The sequence below is a fragment of the Olea europaea genome, chromosome 11 (assembly GCF_002742605.1).
Source record: "Olea europaea var. sylvestris chromosome 11, O_europaea_v1, whole genome shotgun sequence".
NCBI lineage: Eukaryota > Viridiplantae > Streptophyta > Magnoliopsida > Lamiales > Oleaceae > Olea > Olea europaea.
The window spans coordinates 36788220-36805397 of record NC_036247.1 but is presented as its reverse complement, the minus strand read 5'-3'; the positions used below and the strand labels follow the sequence as shown (position 1 = coordinate 36805397).

The 17178-nt window shown below is 36.3% G+C and overlaps 2 protein-coding genes across 2 annotated transcripts; both read right to left on the bottom strand.

The window, feature by feature from the left end:
- Positions 1–5679: 5679 nt before the first annotated feature.
- LOC111404823 lies at positions 5680–6549 on the bottom strand. The gene has a single exon (XM_023033572.1). The coding sequence runs from the start codon at positions 6547–6549 to the stop codon at positions 5680–5682; it is 870 nt and encodes a 289-aa protein (XP_022889340.1).
- A 7589-nt stretch (positions 6550–14138) lies between these two features.
- On the bottom strand, positions 14139–14880 carry LOC111405003 (late embryogenesis abundant protein 18-like). Its single transcript, XM_023033720.1, has 2 exons — positions 14771–14880; positions 14139–14595 (listed from the first exon to the last, which is right to left on the bottom strand). Exons 1-2 carry the CDS (start codon positions 14855–14857, stop codon positions 14308–14310), a joined length of 375 nt encoding a protein of 124 aa, XP_022889488.1. The 5' UTR covers positions 14858–14880; the 3' UTR covers positions 14139–14307.
- Between the last annotated feature and the right edge of the window lie 2298 nt (positions 14881–17178).

Below are 17178 nucleotides of genomic sequence, written 5' to 3'. Positions count from 1 at the left end.
CATAATCAACAACTACACTTGAACTTTAACTCCACCATCATAGATGCATAGACACCACACGCTAAGATCATGAGAACAACCTTACGGCCTTTGTACATAAATGATTGTACAGAAGTCCACCAGATTACTCACATGGTGGGCCCCATGTGGGTGATAAAATAATGCCAAAAAATCACCCACCCACCCCATGTTGTGTGTTGTTTGGCCAAGTTATGTACAATATTTTTTTGTACACGTAGCTCTCCTCCGAGAACAAACACCTAAATAATCACCATCTCCACCATAAACGCCACCTTAACTTGTATATGAGTTGGTTGTCATGAACTGAATTAAGTCAAAAACTTGATGAACCAGGCAACGGCGGAGCCACTGAATTTTTAGGCCCAAACCTTTTTTCCTTTTTTTTTTTAATTTTTTTTTTTTTTTTTAGAAATATCCCATAATTTTGCTTGATTTTAGGCATAGGTAGATTTGGATTTCACTTATTAAAATATGAAAACTTGCAAGGAACACGTTTAATTATAAACCGTCATTTTTAGTATTATCGCAATTTTGTTTTATAGTTTTATTATCATTAAATTCATGACCAAAACTCAATGTTCGTCGTGAGTTAAATTATGCCCGCACCGAACAAATTTCCTGACTCCGCCCTTGAACCAGGTTCACGGTGATTTATGAATTTCTCCAACAGATAGAAACTTTGTTCTCCTCTATTTTTAGAGTTTGGGATATCTATAATACAAGAAAGCGTGAACCGATATTAGAGTAGTATGTTCAACCTTTGAAACACTTGCTTTGGTGGATAAAAATGTAGTGTGGTATGATTATTTTTTTCTAATAAATTAACTGATAAAATTTATTCAAGAAAAACCTGACGCTTAATATACAATAAGAAGCTACTATTTGATTTGAATAGAAATAATTTCGCTGAAACATTTTCGACAAAAGAAAAAGGACTCTAAGCATATATTCATATAATTTAAGGCTTTTAAGCACTACTTTTCTTGGAAACATTCATTCACTATATGGTGTTGAATATCCATAGTTTTAGTACCAAAAGTATATATATATTTTTTTCCAAATGCAAATCAAAAACTGCAGAGAGGTTTTACTGTAATATACTGGCTCAAGTGATCCATCGTTTATGTTTTGATACTTCAATTAGTGCAGAGACTACAATGATCTGGTGAACTCAGTTCAAGATGGAAGAACCCCATGCTAGGATAAAGACAGCGATTCACTGACAAGTGAGACCAAAAGTGAATTAAATGACGGTAACTTATCAACCCTTTCTTTTAAATTCTCCTCGGTGTTCGGCGAATTATTCTTCTGCTTTCAGTGAAGGGTGTAAAACTGGTAATCTGAGTCTGTTTTTATTGTCAGCTCTCAGAAATAAATCCCCATATGGCAATCACCACACTGATTTTACATCCGAGATGTCATGATCTGTGCTGTTGATATGATATAAATCTATCTGTTTCAATTTCACAGCATAGATTTCGTAGTTAACTCGTGTAGGAGCCACACTTACATTAAAATGGAAGCAACTGTTAGCGACTTCCACCAGTGAAGTTCAACTGCACTTACAGATTCTAAAAACGAAGTTCCACTGAGACATTTTATGTTTGCACATGAAAATGGAAATTTAGGGCCTTCGATGTAGATTTTTTTTACGGTGGTTAAAAAGTACGAAAAGTTATAGGTCCACATGTAATGCTTGAAAATGAGTTTGAGGAAAAATGTCTTTTAAAAAATTTATAGGAAACATGTAAAGGAAATGGTGATAAAATGAATTGCAAAATGGAGATCAAAAGGAATTTGCTGAAAATATCATTCAATTGCTTTCATTCTCGTGTGTATATTGAGAGAGTAAAAATGACCTATTTATACAACTTTCCTATAACAGAAATATACAGAATTTACTGCACAATAATTTGCACACTAACAACCTAACAGAATTGGAATCAAAATCAGCAGCATCACGTGCACTGGCTGCCCTCATTCTGGTGTATTCCAGATTCTTCTTGGCTTAAATAATCCAAACTTCAATAGCCCCCCTCAAGGTGGTGAGTGGATGTCTTCCACTCCCATCTTGGACAAATGAAAATAAAAACTGTCAGAAGGAAGAGCCTTAGTAAATATGTTAGCAACTTGAGAACCGGTCTTAACATGTTTTGTAACAAGACTTCCTTCTTGAATTTTGTCACGCACTAAATGGCAATCTAGCTCAATATGTTTCGTTCGTTCATGGAACACCGGATTGGCAGCTATGTGTAAGGCCGCCTGATTGTCGCACAACAATTCAGCAGGTTGTGAATGAGCAACCTGCAGATCATCAAGCACATATCTAAGCCACGTTAATTCACAACATGCAGCTGCCATTGCCCTGTATTCTGCTTCCGCTGAGGATCTAGAGACAACACTTTGCTTCTTGGATTTCCAAGATATCAATGAAGAACCAATGAAAACGCAGTAGCCCGTGACTGACCTTCGAGAATCAGGGCATGCTCCCCAGTCTGAATCAGCATAAGCTGTAAGCTGTAGATTGGATGATGAGGAGAACAACAACCCCTGACCTGGTGACATTTTAATATATCGAAGGATTTTGTGTGCAGCATTGAGGTGTGGTACCCTGGGAGTTTGCATGTATTGGCTCAGCAAATTTACTGAGTAAGATAAGTCAGGTCTGGTGATTGTTAAATAGAGCAATCTTCCCACAAGTCTTCTATACATGGCAGGGTCAGTTAAAACTTCTCCTTCATCTTTGGACAATTTGATATTTTGATCAAGTGGGATCTTAGCTGGAGTGACCCCAATATTGCCTGAATCAGATAAAATGTCCAATGCATATTTCCTTTGACAAATTTGGATCCCTTTTGCTGATTGAGAAACTTCAATTCCAAGGAAATATCTAAGATTCCCCAAATCCTTAATCTTGAATTTGTCATCCAATGAAACCTTGAGGGAGTTTTATGACTTCCACATTGCTTCCAGCTATTATAATATCATCCACGTAAATCAGTATGGCTGTAAAAGAATCCCCTGTGCTCTTTGTGAAGAGGCTGTAGTCAGCCTTTGATTGATGAAATCCTTGCTCAGTGATGAAAATGGACAACTTAGAGTACCATTGTCACGACGCTTGCTTTAAACCATACAAACTCTTGTTAAGCTTGCACACCATTGGAGTTACATTGGTGAAGTATCCAGGAGGCATGTGCATATAGACTTCCTCCTCCAAATCTCCGTGCAAGAAGGCATTATTTACGTCAAATTGGTGTAGATACCAACCTCTCATTGCTGCCACCGCAAGTAATGTCCTAATTGTCACCAGTTTTGCCACAGGCGAAAAGGTTTCGTGGTAGTCTATTCCCTCCAGCTGGGTATAACACTTTGCCACGAGCCTTGCCTTATGTCTTTCGATTGTTCCATCAGCATTAAACTTCACCTTGTACACCCATTTACATCCTATAGGTACCTTTCCAGGAGGCAAATCAGTGACAATCCAAGTCTGGTTTGACTCAAGTGCCTTAATTTCAGGAAACTGGACAGCCTCTTGGTAAGTAGTGGGTTCTGGATGTTCAAGTAAAGATATAGATAGTGCTTTGTGTTTGTCAGACAATTTATGATAAGAAAGTGTTGCATTTAGAGGGAAAGGTTTACCTGAAGTTATGGCACCCCCTTTCTTGGTGAACTCTTGAGAATGAGTGAGTGAGGAAGCCTGTTGACATATGAAATCATGTAGGTAAATAGGTGCTCTTTTATTTCTGGTCGATCTTCGAAGCATATGAGGACTAATTGATGCATTTGGTGACAATTCGATTTCAGTAAAATTTTGGTGTGTTTCTGGAGAATCTATTTGTTGACGAGATTTTGTGAGGTTCCAGTTTGTGGTTGATAGCTTAGGTCAATGTTGCTTGGCTGAGCATAAGGAAGATTTTCAGGACTTGGTAGTTTGTAGGTGGGATTTGATGACTCATATCTGGCTTTAGTGGCAGATGCTTTCCAAGGAAAAATATTTTCATAGAATATTACATCTCTTGATATGAACACTTTATTAGTTTCCATGTCCAACATTTTATAGCCTTTGGTCCCAAAGGGATAACCTATGAAAGTGCATTTCCTTGCCCTTGAGTCGAATTTATGCCTATTGTGTGCAAGGGTGCTAGCAAATGCAAGACACCCAAACACCCTCAAGTTTGAATAGTTTGGCCTGGTTTTGAAAAGAAGTTCGAATGGTGTTTTGTTCTCAAGGATGGGACTGGGGGTTCTGTTTATGAGGAAAACAGATGTTAATATGCATTCATTCCAATAGATCATAGGCAATCCACTTTGAAATTTCAAGGCCTTGGCTACATTCAATATGTGTTGGTGCTTCCTTTCAACTACAGCATTCTGCTGGGGAGTTTCAACACATGTGGTTTGGTGAATGATACCCTTTTGCAAGTAAAATTGTTTCAGATTAAACTCCCCTCCATTATCAGTCCTGATGGTTTTGATTTTGGAGTTAAATTGCGTTTCTATCAATGTGTAAAAGTTTTGTAAAGTTGTGGAAACATCAGATTTCAATTTCAGTAAATAAACCCAAGTGCATCGGCTATGATCATCAACTATGGTAAGAAAATACTTTGATCCATCATAGGCAATATCAGTACAAGGACCCCATAAATCACAATGAAGCAAATCAAAACATTCTTTGGACCTATGTTGGCTAATTGTGAATGGTAATCTATGCATTTTTGCTAGAGGGCAGATGGGACAATATTTTTGGATATGCTTTGTTTTAGGTCGGAACTTAGTCAAGTCCATCCTAGAATCTGAAAGATGGCCCAACCTGAAGTGCCATAGATCGAAATTTTCTTGGCTGTCATCAGCAGAGACTGACAAAACAGCCTTATTGACTAACTTAGGTAAGTTTTGATCAAGCATGGTAGGAGAAACCTCTTTTGGCACCAAGTGATACAGCCCCTTCCTCACTTCACCCAGACCAATCGTCTTCCAAGTTGTAAGGTCCTGCACATAACATAAATTGGAAGAAAAGATAAGGCAGCAATCAGATCCTTGAGTGAGTTTTGTTGCGGATATGAGGTTAAATGAAAAAGATGGAACACACAGAACATTATGAAGCAATAAATTTTCTGTGATTTTAACATTTCCTATGTGAGTGGCCAAGGTTATAGCACCATCAGGTAATGTGACAGGTTGGGAAATTTTTTTTTTAATGGTTGTGAGGAAGGATATTGAGCAGACCATATGGTCTGTGGCTCCTGTGTCCACAATCCAAGGCATGGTGGTAAAATCATCAATGTGAGCAGAAGAACATGTGTAAGTGCAAGAGATTTTGGATACATTTGTGTGTTTTAGAGAAAGAGAATTCAAACCCTGAACATGATTGGCAAAAGGTGAATGAGGCTGATTGATTGATTGCTTAATTAGAGCCATTAACTGGGTGTATTCCTCCTGAGTCAAAACCACTTGATTCTTGTCATTGATTCGCTCCTGTGCAGATCCCATAGGAGGCATATTCTGATCTGTAGAGGTGAAATTCACCTGTGGTTTGTTGTAGAACTTATGGCCTGGTGGATAACCATGAATTTTGAAACAATTACTGATAGTATGGCCAGGCATTTTGCAATGTGTGCATGTTGATTTATACTTATTGGCCTTGAAACATCTTTCTAACTAGTGCCCTGCCATTTTGCAAAAGGTGCAATAATATTTCTTTGGTGATTCAGTATTTTTTTTCTCTACCTCTCTCATATCCATTCTTGACACTAGTGCCATTCCTTCAGTAGCAAGAGCATCATTGGAGATTTCCCTTCTCTTTTCTTCTTGCTGAATTAGTGAATATACTTCTTTCAATTTTGGGAATGGCTTGATCAGGAGAATCTGAGCCTTAAGACCTTTGTAGGATTCATTAAGTCCCATGAGAAACTTCATTACCCAATCTCGTTCCTGATTACTAACCACTGTTTTTAACCCCCCACAGGTGCAGTTGGGAATAGACTCATAGTTGATCAATTCATCAAGAAGTGTTTTGAGTTTTGAGAAATAAGTGCTTACAGTGTCATGTCCTTGCATGAGTGCTGCAATGCCTTGTTTGATTTCATATATTCTGGGGGCATTTTGTTGAGCAAGACGTTGCTCTATCTCTACCCAAAGCTGGTGTGCTGTCTCCACATAGAGTGTGCTTGCCTTAATGTCAACTGTCATGGTGTTTTGCAGCCAGCTGATAACAATATCGTTACAATAAAGCCAGTGTTCCATCAATGGATTTTCTGCATCAGCTGGTGCACAGAGGCTACCATCGATGAACCCAAGCTTGTTTTTGATTCTCAGGGCCCTCTTTATTGACCTTGCCCAGGAATGGTAGTTGTTTGCATCCAGCATTTGTGTCACAAGCAGGGCTCCTGAACTTTCATTTGCCCCAATGAAGTATGGGCTGTTAGGAAGAGATGGATCATAATGATTTGTATTTGAGTTTGTGTTTTGAGTTATTGTTTGATTTTGATCAGCATCAGTGTTGATGCCATTGTCATTGTTTTCAGCCATTAAGGCTCTGATACCATAAAGGAAATGGTGATAAAATGAATTGCAAAATGGAGATCAAAAGGAATTTGCTGAAAATATCATTCAATTGCTTTCATTCTCGTGTGTATATTGAGAGAGTAAAAATGACCTATTTATACAACTTTCCTATAACAGAAATATACAGAATTTACTATACAATAATTTGCACACTAACAACCTAACAGAATTGGAATCAAAATCAGCAGCATCATGTGCACTGGCTGCCCTCATTCTGGTGTATTCCAGATCCTTCTTGGCTCTTCTTGGCTTAAATAATCCAAACTTCAATAACATGGGCTAAGATCTATATTCAAAAATTTGGAGATAGAGACAAAATCTTGTAACGCTTGCATTATATTTAGATTGCAGTCAAATATACAGTATTCCTTTGTTGAACATCTGAAGTAGTTTGATTAAATATATAATTTGATTTTCTCAGTTGATTAAGGAGTTCTTATGATTTTTCTTTTATTTTTCCTCCAAGCCATAATTTGATATTTACAATAATTTCCGAGCCCGAGGTTCACTTATTTAGTTTTGATGGTTCCTTGGTGCAACCCAAGTCTTTAATTTCATTATGATTACCAATCCTGTGTTATGTTGGTAAACTCTAGCATTTAGCAATTTATTTCAGGTTTAGAGCAGAAAGACGCTCAAAATGACCGTGGAGATCCTAATTATCCTCGTGTAAGATTGCGTTGGAATCATGCCTGCCCCATAGACTTGAGAACCCTTTTAGTCATCGTGTTATTCGCGAACACTCATCTCCATTGGTAAGCTGGTTCAGAATTTAATTCTCATTTCATCATAAGTGATATTATTTCTGTGTGTTATGTTGTAGAAGTTAGTAGATAGTGCTTTTATACAAAGGTTTAACTTTCTAGTGAAATTCAACTCATCAAAGAAAAATTCCTTTGGGTACTATTGCATGATCTATACTTGGATTAGCTTTGAATATTGTTAAAAAATCTAGAATGGGCTGATGTCAAGCTTCGTGCTTGGCAAAGTGACAGATATTGATTGCTCCCCTTCAGTACTTGTTGCTGGTGACTTCAATTCAGTACTTGGAGATTAAGTCGGTTGCTTTAAAAAAAAAAAAAAAAAAAAAAAAAAAAAAAAAAAAAAGGGGTTGAACCCCAACTTCGAGGGATCCCATCGCCCCGCCCCTAGAGGCTTGTTTTACCATCATCACTCTGTGGAAGTTTTCACATATTGAGCAGTGAAGAAAGAAAAAGGCAGAGTATAAACATTCTTTTGTTCCTTCCAGAATGAGTATAATTTTCATTTTCATGCCAAATTTCTTTTCCAGGTTTTCCCTTTCCTCTTGCTGTAGGAATGGAGCATATTCTAATAATAGCCTGGTTAAATAGTTCAAGGATTTATTTTTGAAATTTGGGTTCGTTACGTGAATATTTCTTCTACCCCTCTGCTAGGCTCGTTGTTTGATTACAAGATCTAAAGTGACTATAAAGAAGTTGTTGATGACTAAAATTGATGTGACAATCATAGATCAATCAAAGAGAAACGTCGCTAAATAATACTGTTTAATTTGTAGGAATATTGTAAAGAAAAAGAGAGTTTTTAATTAAGAGGTCTTTTGTAACGTATTATATCGATCCCTTGTAGGGGGATCATTGCCCCTATTTATAAGCCTATGATAGGAGCTTCCCGTCTCTTGTTTTATCAAGCTACAATGTCTGACCTTGATTTGTGTGTCACCATCCTGCTTGAAGCGATTTAATTGGATGTTGAGTTCTACCATACAAACCATCATTTTTAACTAAGATGTAGCATGTGGCCTAGATCATGATTGTATGTTGTCTAAACAATCATTACTCTTCTTTGATTAGTTAAAGTGGCTGTATTAACATAAGAGATGACGCTTATCTTGTTTTGATTGGTTGTTGTAAAGGTGTTGACGTCACTAGGGAACACCCTTTCAGTTGATAATGATGATGTTTACACGGGATGACGACGGCCTTATGGCTGGGCTCATTGGATGAACTCGCAGTCCGACCTCTTGTTGCGACTTGGGAGGTTTATAATTAAATTGTTTTTAATCACTATTCGAAGTGGGCTCAAGATAATTCATGAGTTCGGATACCAACATTAGCTATTATCTAAAGCATGTTAATTTTTGTCGATCTCTCTTTTCTAACATGTTTTATCGAGATTGCACCACTCTTATCAACAAAATTCATTTTAGGTTCGAGCCACTTGCTTCCCACCGCAATAAATGCCATGTTTTAGTCTTCAAATTTCCAACACGAAACTGCATTGTACCTTGTACTATACCAAGGACGCTTAAATTTGTGGAAGGGAAGATATGGGCAAGGTCTCATCAATCATGCACCTCTACCTTTGCTGTTCACATATTTAAAAGGGAATAACAGCGACCATTTCTAATATATCATTTTCATTTGTAAATTTGTTCTCAATCTTTTATTATTTTTTTTTAATTTTTTTTTTTAAATGAAGGAATTGTTTAAAGAATAAGACAGGCCAAGGCAGACTGCAGACTTCTATAGCTGAGCCTAGCACGCTCTTGCTGAGGTAGGTCAAACCATGTTTTGAGCCTGAGCTGAAAGGCCAAGTACGTTTCAATCTCCACCCCTCTCCTATTTTTATCTTCTTCTTTTTTTTCCCTCAATTCGATAAAAAAACAGCGGTCACATGAATCAAACATCTAGAACCTTCAACTTGCTAAGATATTTTTAGACATGAACCGAACTAGTTGTACTTGGGTGTTTACATACTTGGTTACATGCCCCTCACATGGGGGTGGGGCCGCGCATTTGTTGTGCGAGGCCCCGCCTCCCATGTGACGGGTTCCTCGATAGAGTGAGATGTCAGTCAAAGGTTGGTAGGGCTTGATATGCCCAAAACAAGGCGTGTAAATGCACCGGTACAAATGAAATTACCTTTAGACATTGATCGACAGCTATTTTGTACTAGAATGAAATATACCTTCCTTCCACATGTTTTCTTTTACTTTTAATGTAAACCTTTACAAACTTGATTAATAAATGAAAGCTCGGTGTATATATATAAATAGAAACCTCGGTTAAAAATTCTAAATGGAAAAAATAAAAATAAAAATAAAAATTTGCCCAGTAATATTAGCCCAAGCACCGTACTCATTTTATGTTAAACACTATAACATAATATACCAATGCATTGATGTATGACAAATCGATTTCAAATTCTAAAACCCTTCAAAATTGATCTTTCGCCTACTATGGGTAGAAGAATATAGTTCCCACGATTGATGTGACATTGCCACGTGAGCGATGAGGGATGAAATAAAATATCCACCGTTGATGTGGCAAAACCATATATTGCCATATAAGTTGGTGGGCATTATATTTCCTGTCCACTGTAAGCCGAAAATTAGTTTGTTACAACCTTTACCCAAAAATGAGTTAATGTGTCATACCATTAATATTTAGCATCAGCACAATTTTTATGTATACACGTCTTTTCAAGTGCAAAGGTATGCTCAAATTCAAAATTTTAAAATATTTGATAAAAGTTGATGAAATGTGTAGTTGGTAAGTTATGATTCACATGAAATGTTTAATTAAAATTAATAGTTAATTTAGATTAAAAATCTAAATATATAGCTAAACTCAGTAATCTAATTTAGAATTTAGATTACCGAGTTGAATTTACATAATTTATTTGCTTTAGATATTAACCAATTTTAATTTATTCCAAAATAAACTTTTTAGCCCCAACCTCTAGGTTTTGTTAATTTACTTCGTGTTAGCAACCAATAGCATAAGATGATTGATACAAAAGTAATTATTTTTCACATTGTTATCTCACGCCTTGCTGGCAGTCGCAATGTGGGGGTTCGATTCCTAAGACATGGAATTGGACTCCTTGTAGGCGCAATGTACAAGCAGCTCTTATTCCCTATCTTGCTGTGGCACATCCAGCGATTTACCTCCCTTACAAATCTCTAGGGGCGAGGCGGTGGGAGCTCTCAAAATTTAGGTTCAACCTTTTTTTTTTTTTTTATTATTACAAAAGTTTAATAATTACAAAAAAATCGACCACTTCAATCAAATTTCTAGATGTAGGTCCAGTCGGTAAGGCTAGGATAACTCAATTTTCTAGCAAAGGAAGTCCACCCCAAAATTCCTGTGTGGTCCAAAGCAGACTAATAAATAAGGAAAGGCGGCAACTATTTTCTAGATTTCCATAGAGTGAAGGGCTTATGCCCTAGGGCTAGGGCACCCCAAGTGATATTGACCATGCATGCACAATGTTCCTTTTGTAAATGGATTAAATTTATTTGAACATGGTGTCTTACACTTTGGTTTACACGGTTTCACCCGATCTCTCACATGGGAGAGGTCGGGTCTCACGCCCAAATGTGTGGAGCCAACCTCCCCATTTGAAAGAAGTGGTGGGACCGTGTCAACCAAAGTGTAAGCCAACATATACAAATAGCAAGGTCCTTTGGAAATTACAATGTTGAACTATTGCTGTCCTTTGAAAGCACTGAAAAGCTACTGACATTGATATATTACCTCTAATTAAGCCACGTTTTTTGAGAGAAATTTGTTTTGAAATATTCCTCCTTTTTTCTTTTTGAAAAATATGATTAAAAAATAGGGAAATTTTTTAATCTACTTGTATTTTATGAAAGAATTTGGGGCTAAAGAAAAAAAAAGAGGATTAAACAAGGACATTATGGTAGGAATAACTTACGCGCAATATTTAAAAGAACCCCAAAAGGTAGAAATAAAGTTTGAGTTATCTAAATAACTAAGGGTGTGTTCTCTTCGTGTTTTAGTTTTATAGTTTTGAGTTTTGAATTCATTTTGAGTTTTGTGTTTTGAGTGTATTTTGAAATTGTTTAAAATACGTTCTATTCGATATTTTGAGAAACGTTTCTGAAAATAGAAAAATGGAAAAACGAGTTCACTATGAAATTCTTTGAAATTTTGGAAAATGTGTTTTCCACCGAGTCCACCACCATCAATCATCGTCGGCAGAGACAACCACCACCACTACCATCGACCAAGATCAACACCACTGCCACCACCAACCATCAACCGCAGCCACCACCCTGAACCACTCACCATTGCCAAAATCAACACCACCCGGTCGGTGTCGATCACCCACTGCCACAAACATACCATTACAACCACCATCAACACCCATCGCCTTCCAAATCCAAAAAGAGAGAGAGAGAGAGAAGGTAGATTCTGGACAGATTTGCGGCGTCGATCACCCATCGTGATGAACTACAGCTTCTCTCTCTTCGATCACCGGCAGAGATGGCCCCAAACCACAGCAGCATCGCCTCCCCTGGCTCGCGATGCTACTATCGCGATGAATGGGTCGCGACGCTGGTGCCGACATTAGCACATCTCCTTCATCTTTGGCTGAAGTGTGCGACCATCCATGGCCTGCGTCAATCACCCACAGTCGGCGTCCAAGAGAGAGAGAGAATGTAGAGAATGGATTTGAAGAAAGTGGATGAATATTTGATTTTGTGTTTCAAAAGCCATTTCTCGTGTTTTGTAACATTTTGGAGTTTTGTATAGAAAACAGTCAAAACAACATTTTGGTCTTTTTTTATTTTCTTCACAAATTTTTTTTGTGCTTTCGAAAATGGGTAAGAAAACAAGTTTTCACCATTTTGAAAAATCGAAAACAGAAAACCGGCTGAAAACGGGAAAGAGAACACACCCTAAATGACTGTGAAATAAAATGTCTTCTTAATAAGAAACTCTTTCATTTCTAGTACATTAATTTTCTCTTTTGAAGCTCCCACTGAGATTTCATATTAGCCTTTCGTTGAACTTCTAGAGTGTACAATGCAAAACCATATAGATGACTAATGATTATCGCTAATGAGTACTACATGAATGAAAATGATAAGACGACCTTAAATCAAAGTCCCACCTTTCACGCGTTATTGTTAACCATTGGGCCCTTTTTGGAATTAACCATTTCCAAACTTCAATTCCCATTAAAACCCTATATACACATCTCAATGAATCACTCTCTAAGATGCTCTATACTCATATACCTACCAACTCCATGCTCATAATATCTTATAAACTTGACAAGGTCGGCAGTTGATTAAAGAGAACTTTGATTCACTTGGCCAAGCACGAGTAAATCTGAAAGTATACAACTTTAGTTCGAGAGAGCATTTACTCACACATGGAATTGAGAAGGCGGTCGATGAAACATAAAGGTAATGAATCAATAACGGACAGAAATCAAGGAGAAACACGAAATTTCGACACTGATCAAGAGCGGCATAATCAACGAAGCTTTTGGTATGCTTCTATATGCTATATATGGAAGAAGGCAAAAATGCTCTATCGATGCATTATCTGCGTTGAAGAATATAGAATTGGACATGAATTTGTGTTGGTGGATCCATATTTCTCTATTCCAGTTGTTCCTCCCAATACTGTTTCTGTTTGTCATAAAGTCTAGATAATTAGATTGCATCACTAATGGCTAATCAGGTAATAGATAGGCATTTAACAGTTTCTACAATATTGTGTGCATTAATCATGTGTTGTACATTCTTGCCAAATTAATTTTATAGTGAATAATGCTATCTAGCATCATTGTGCTAGAACGCCACCTTATGTGACATATGAATGGCATTAAATGATAAGTTCAATTAAATGTAATATTATTGTTACTCATTTAATTGAATTTGTCATGTGCCGTCACATAAAATGGTGTTTTAATGTTAATGATACTCTTTTTATAGGCCTATATGTCGTACTCTAAGGTGTATCCATGTATACATAGCATTTTCATGTGGTGGACATGCGTGTTGCACTTTTATATTGTACAACATATATCGATTTTTGTAACATGTTAGTAGTGGTAATGGATTGGCATACTGTATTCCCATGTATTTCAACTTCGTTATATAATATGACAGTGATTTCAAATCTAGATTTTACATCAATTCTAGAAATATCATTCTAGGTATTCTTAATATCCCGATTATTCACGGAATCAATTCAACTCCAAAAATTAATCATTGGAGAATAGCACTTCTATTTTAAACCTTTGTAAAGGTACGTATGAATATGATCAATCCACCTCAACTCCAGTGGGATGGTAATACCATTTCTATAGCCCATGTAAAAAAAATTTCGCTGTACCTTCAAATTTGAATATTCTCTCTCGTACTAAAAACAAATTACGTATTCCCTCCACTATAAGTATCTACTTGGTTTGTCCAGATTTCTCATTGATAACAACCTCATTGCGGACATTGTTGGTACTTCTTACGTTTAAGACAAATTCTGAGAGCTAGTTCTCTTGCGAGGCAAGCTTAAACGTGGACTCTATCAACTAGATGTGTCCAAATCAAAGTATATTCCTACTTCAAATTCTACTGAGTCGCAAATTCTTTGAACGCTGTTTCTTCTTTCGGGTGTGCGCGTGCGCGCATTTGGATAACATTGATGCCATTCGTGGTTGAATAACATTGATGCCATTCGTGGAATCAGAGACTAGGTCATCCGAAATAGCATGTATTGTAATTCATTCTGCATTCTATGAATAAAAATGTTAATTTCTGAAAAATAAACAGTCTAAAAAGCAATTCTCTTTTGTTTCCCATAAAACTCAATTTCTTCGAGGCATGAAAACACACACAAACACAAACACAATACAGATATCCAAACATCATTTAATTAGAAACCCTAACATATATTTGTTGCCATTTAGGATTTAGGAACCTTAAACATATTTATTATGAGTCGGTCCGGCAGGAAACTGACCACCTAGGGGATATTTGGGAGCTGGTACACCTGTTGTTGGATCCGCCGTTCCCACCGGTTGATGATGATGCCCATGGGTACCGACCACCGGCTCGTGGTGGGGGTGGAGATGATGTCCGTGCAATTTCTCATCCGCGTGCTCGGCCTTGGCTTCATGCAGCTTCATCTTAGCTTCAGCTTCTTTGGCTTTCCTCCTCTCATGAGCTATTGTCTTCTCTTCCTTAGTCCTCGATGTAGCTTTCTCCACCTAAGTTTAATAATCCATAAGAATCGTATAACAAGGTAAAATCCCACATGGGATTCTAGTTCGAAAAATAAGTTATCTTTTAAAATGACACTCCAATCCAAATTTTAATAGTATTACTCAACATGTATTGGTATTTATGGGTCAAAAGGATACATATATGAGGAAGGAGACGTACCTTCTCTTGAGCTTTGGCTTTCATGATGTCGATATGCTCCTTTCCGGAGGCGGCAGCGTTGCTTGCCTTTTCTTTTACAGAGTGCATTGTTCTGGCTCAGGTTCTTTACACTGTTCCATAAGTTCACATTATTTATAAGATTGAGATAGATACGTCAACTAAAGCAATACTTGGGCGGTTTGATTGCTGAGAACTGGCTACGTGTACGGCTTCGTGTCATTCATGCAGCTAAGTTCAAGATGACATGCTACATTCACTACACATATTAATCTTTTAAGATTTTAAAATCGTTATTTTATTATTAATTTTTTTATTGCTCAAAACTATTTTTTTATCTAGATAATTAAATATGTTATTCTTATATTTTAGCAGTCTGTCCTACTCTGTGACGATTGAAGTAATTTTCAGTGGCAACGCTAGAGCGCAAAAAAGAAGAAGAGGGACGAGATTTTTTCACAGAAGATACTCCATGGAGATTCTTACGATAAATATTGTTAACTCGTTAGAATGATAAGTATAAGAGGATAACAAGAGAAATAAAAGTAATATGAACACAAGACCAGTGTCAATTGCGTTCCAATCGGGTAAAAGATTGGACTAATCAAACAAACTAATTAAAAGTTAAATTAATCGAGCAACTTTTTGTTTGATAGAGACATTCGTGTATTCAATCTTTTTGATTAAAAATTGAGGTCGAAAAGGGCCTGATAAAACCAAAAATCAAAAATGGAAAAAGGAATTAAAAGCTCCAATGGGATAGAAAGATTAAAGAGTATGCAAGATAATCCTTCTGAAAAATATGTCATTCTTTGAATATTCACATCTGTTCTTTTTTTTCTTTTTTTTTTAAACAAAAGTTAATTATATATACCGTCTTTTATATAGTATATTGATTAACCCACAATTTCAAAAATTAAAATAAAATTATATCTTTAATATTTTCAAATCCTTACCATGTACACCATCTTTCTCTTCATCATCCGCAGTCGCCGTCAAGGGCGGAGCCAGAAAATTTGTTCAGTGCGAGCATAATATAACCCATGTCGAACATTGTGTTTTGATCATGAATTTAATGATGATAAAACTATGAAACAAAATCATGGGTTTGGGTCTAAAAATAAAACCCATGTAAATTAAAACATATTTTTATTCCACCTCCCCTATTGCTAAAGTAATAATAATAATAATAATAATAATAAAATAGTGTTTGGGCCTAAAATTTCAGAACGTGGCTCCGCCACTAGTTGCCGTCGCGTTCAACCGCCACCTTATGTGGTGATGGCGGCGGAGGTGGAGACAACTGTTGCCTTGGCGGCAGAAATGGTGGTGGTTTAGTAATGGAGGAGTCTAAAAGATTGTAAAGGGAGAATTATTTTTATTAGGTGTTATTTAAATGTAGGATAAAATTGAAAGATTAAAAAATAAGGTATTTTTTAATCTCTAGCTAGAAGCCTTATTTTTTAATCTCTAGCTAGAAGAAAAAGAGGGCGCAATTAAACCTTAAAAAATTGGGTGATTTTCATAACCTAAACTATTTCTAAAAATATTGTTTTAACCTTTTATTTTATAAAAATATTATGTTACACTTGTAACGTATGATTAAGTGATATATATATATATATATAATTTTTTTTAATTATTATCTTTTTTTTTTTTTGGAAACACGGTAATTTAGGTGTTATACATTTTTAAACACATTATGCATGTATAATGGATTGAGTTATTTCAGTACTACCATCATCACCGCGATTACTATCATCTTCTACGCCCATAATCATTGCTCACTTGCAATTACCTCCACCAATAAACCATGTACACCTTCACTACAATAACTCAAATCCCATCTTACCACCATCATCGCCGTATAACTTGTAACTGTGTAAAATAAAGTAGTACATAAAATTTAACCTGTGGAAGAAAACGACATACATGTAACTCATGTAAAACAAGGTAACATAACTTGTAACCCATGAAAAATTAAGGTAACACAATATGTAGTCCATGTAAAATGTTGATCTTTAATAAAATCTGAAATTATGATTTTTAATTATAAATAACACAATATGTTATGAAAAAGCTTTAATGAAAAAGAAAAGAGTTACGCCACAGTATTTTTTAGGTTTCTGTTTAATATTATGGTAATTCTAAAATTTCGCATCTTTGAAGCAGTGGATCAAACCTCCCTCCTTTTTTTTTTTTTTTTTTTTTCCTTCTCTCTCTCTCTCTTTAAACAAAGTGGAGTGTCCTCCATTTTATTCATTAGCAGTACCATCGTCAAAAGCAACATCCAATATAACGTAAGGGAAATATCCAGGCAATATTTTGTCCTCAGATATTGACAATGCATAAATAGCAAATGTGTGAGCCATTTTATTTGAATCTCGTCTAATAAAAACGATAACTCAAAA

Coding starts and splice junctions, on each gene's coding strand:
- LOC111405003 (XM_023033720.1), bottom strand. CDS start 14,857: ATGCACTCTGTAAAAGAAAAGGCAAGCAACGCTGCCGCCTCCGGAAAG. Junction 14,596..14,770: donor AAGCCAAAGCTCAAGAGAAG/GTACGTCTCCTT, acceptor TATTAAACTTAG/GTGGAGAAAGCTACATCGAG.
- LOC111404823 (XM_023033572.1), bottom strand. CDS start 6,549: ATGGCTGAAAACAATGACAATGGCATCAACACTGATGCTGATCAAAAT.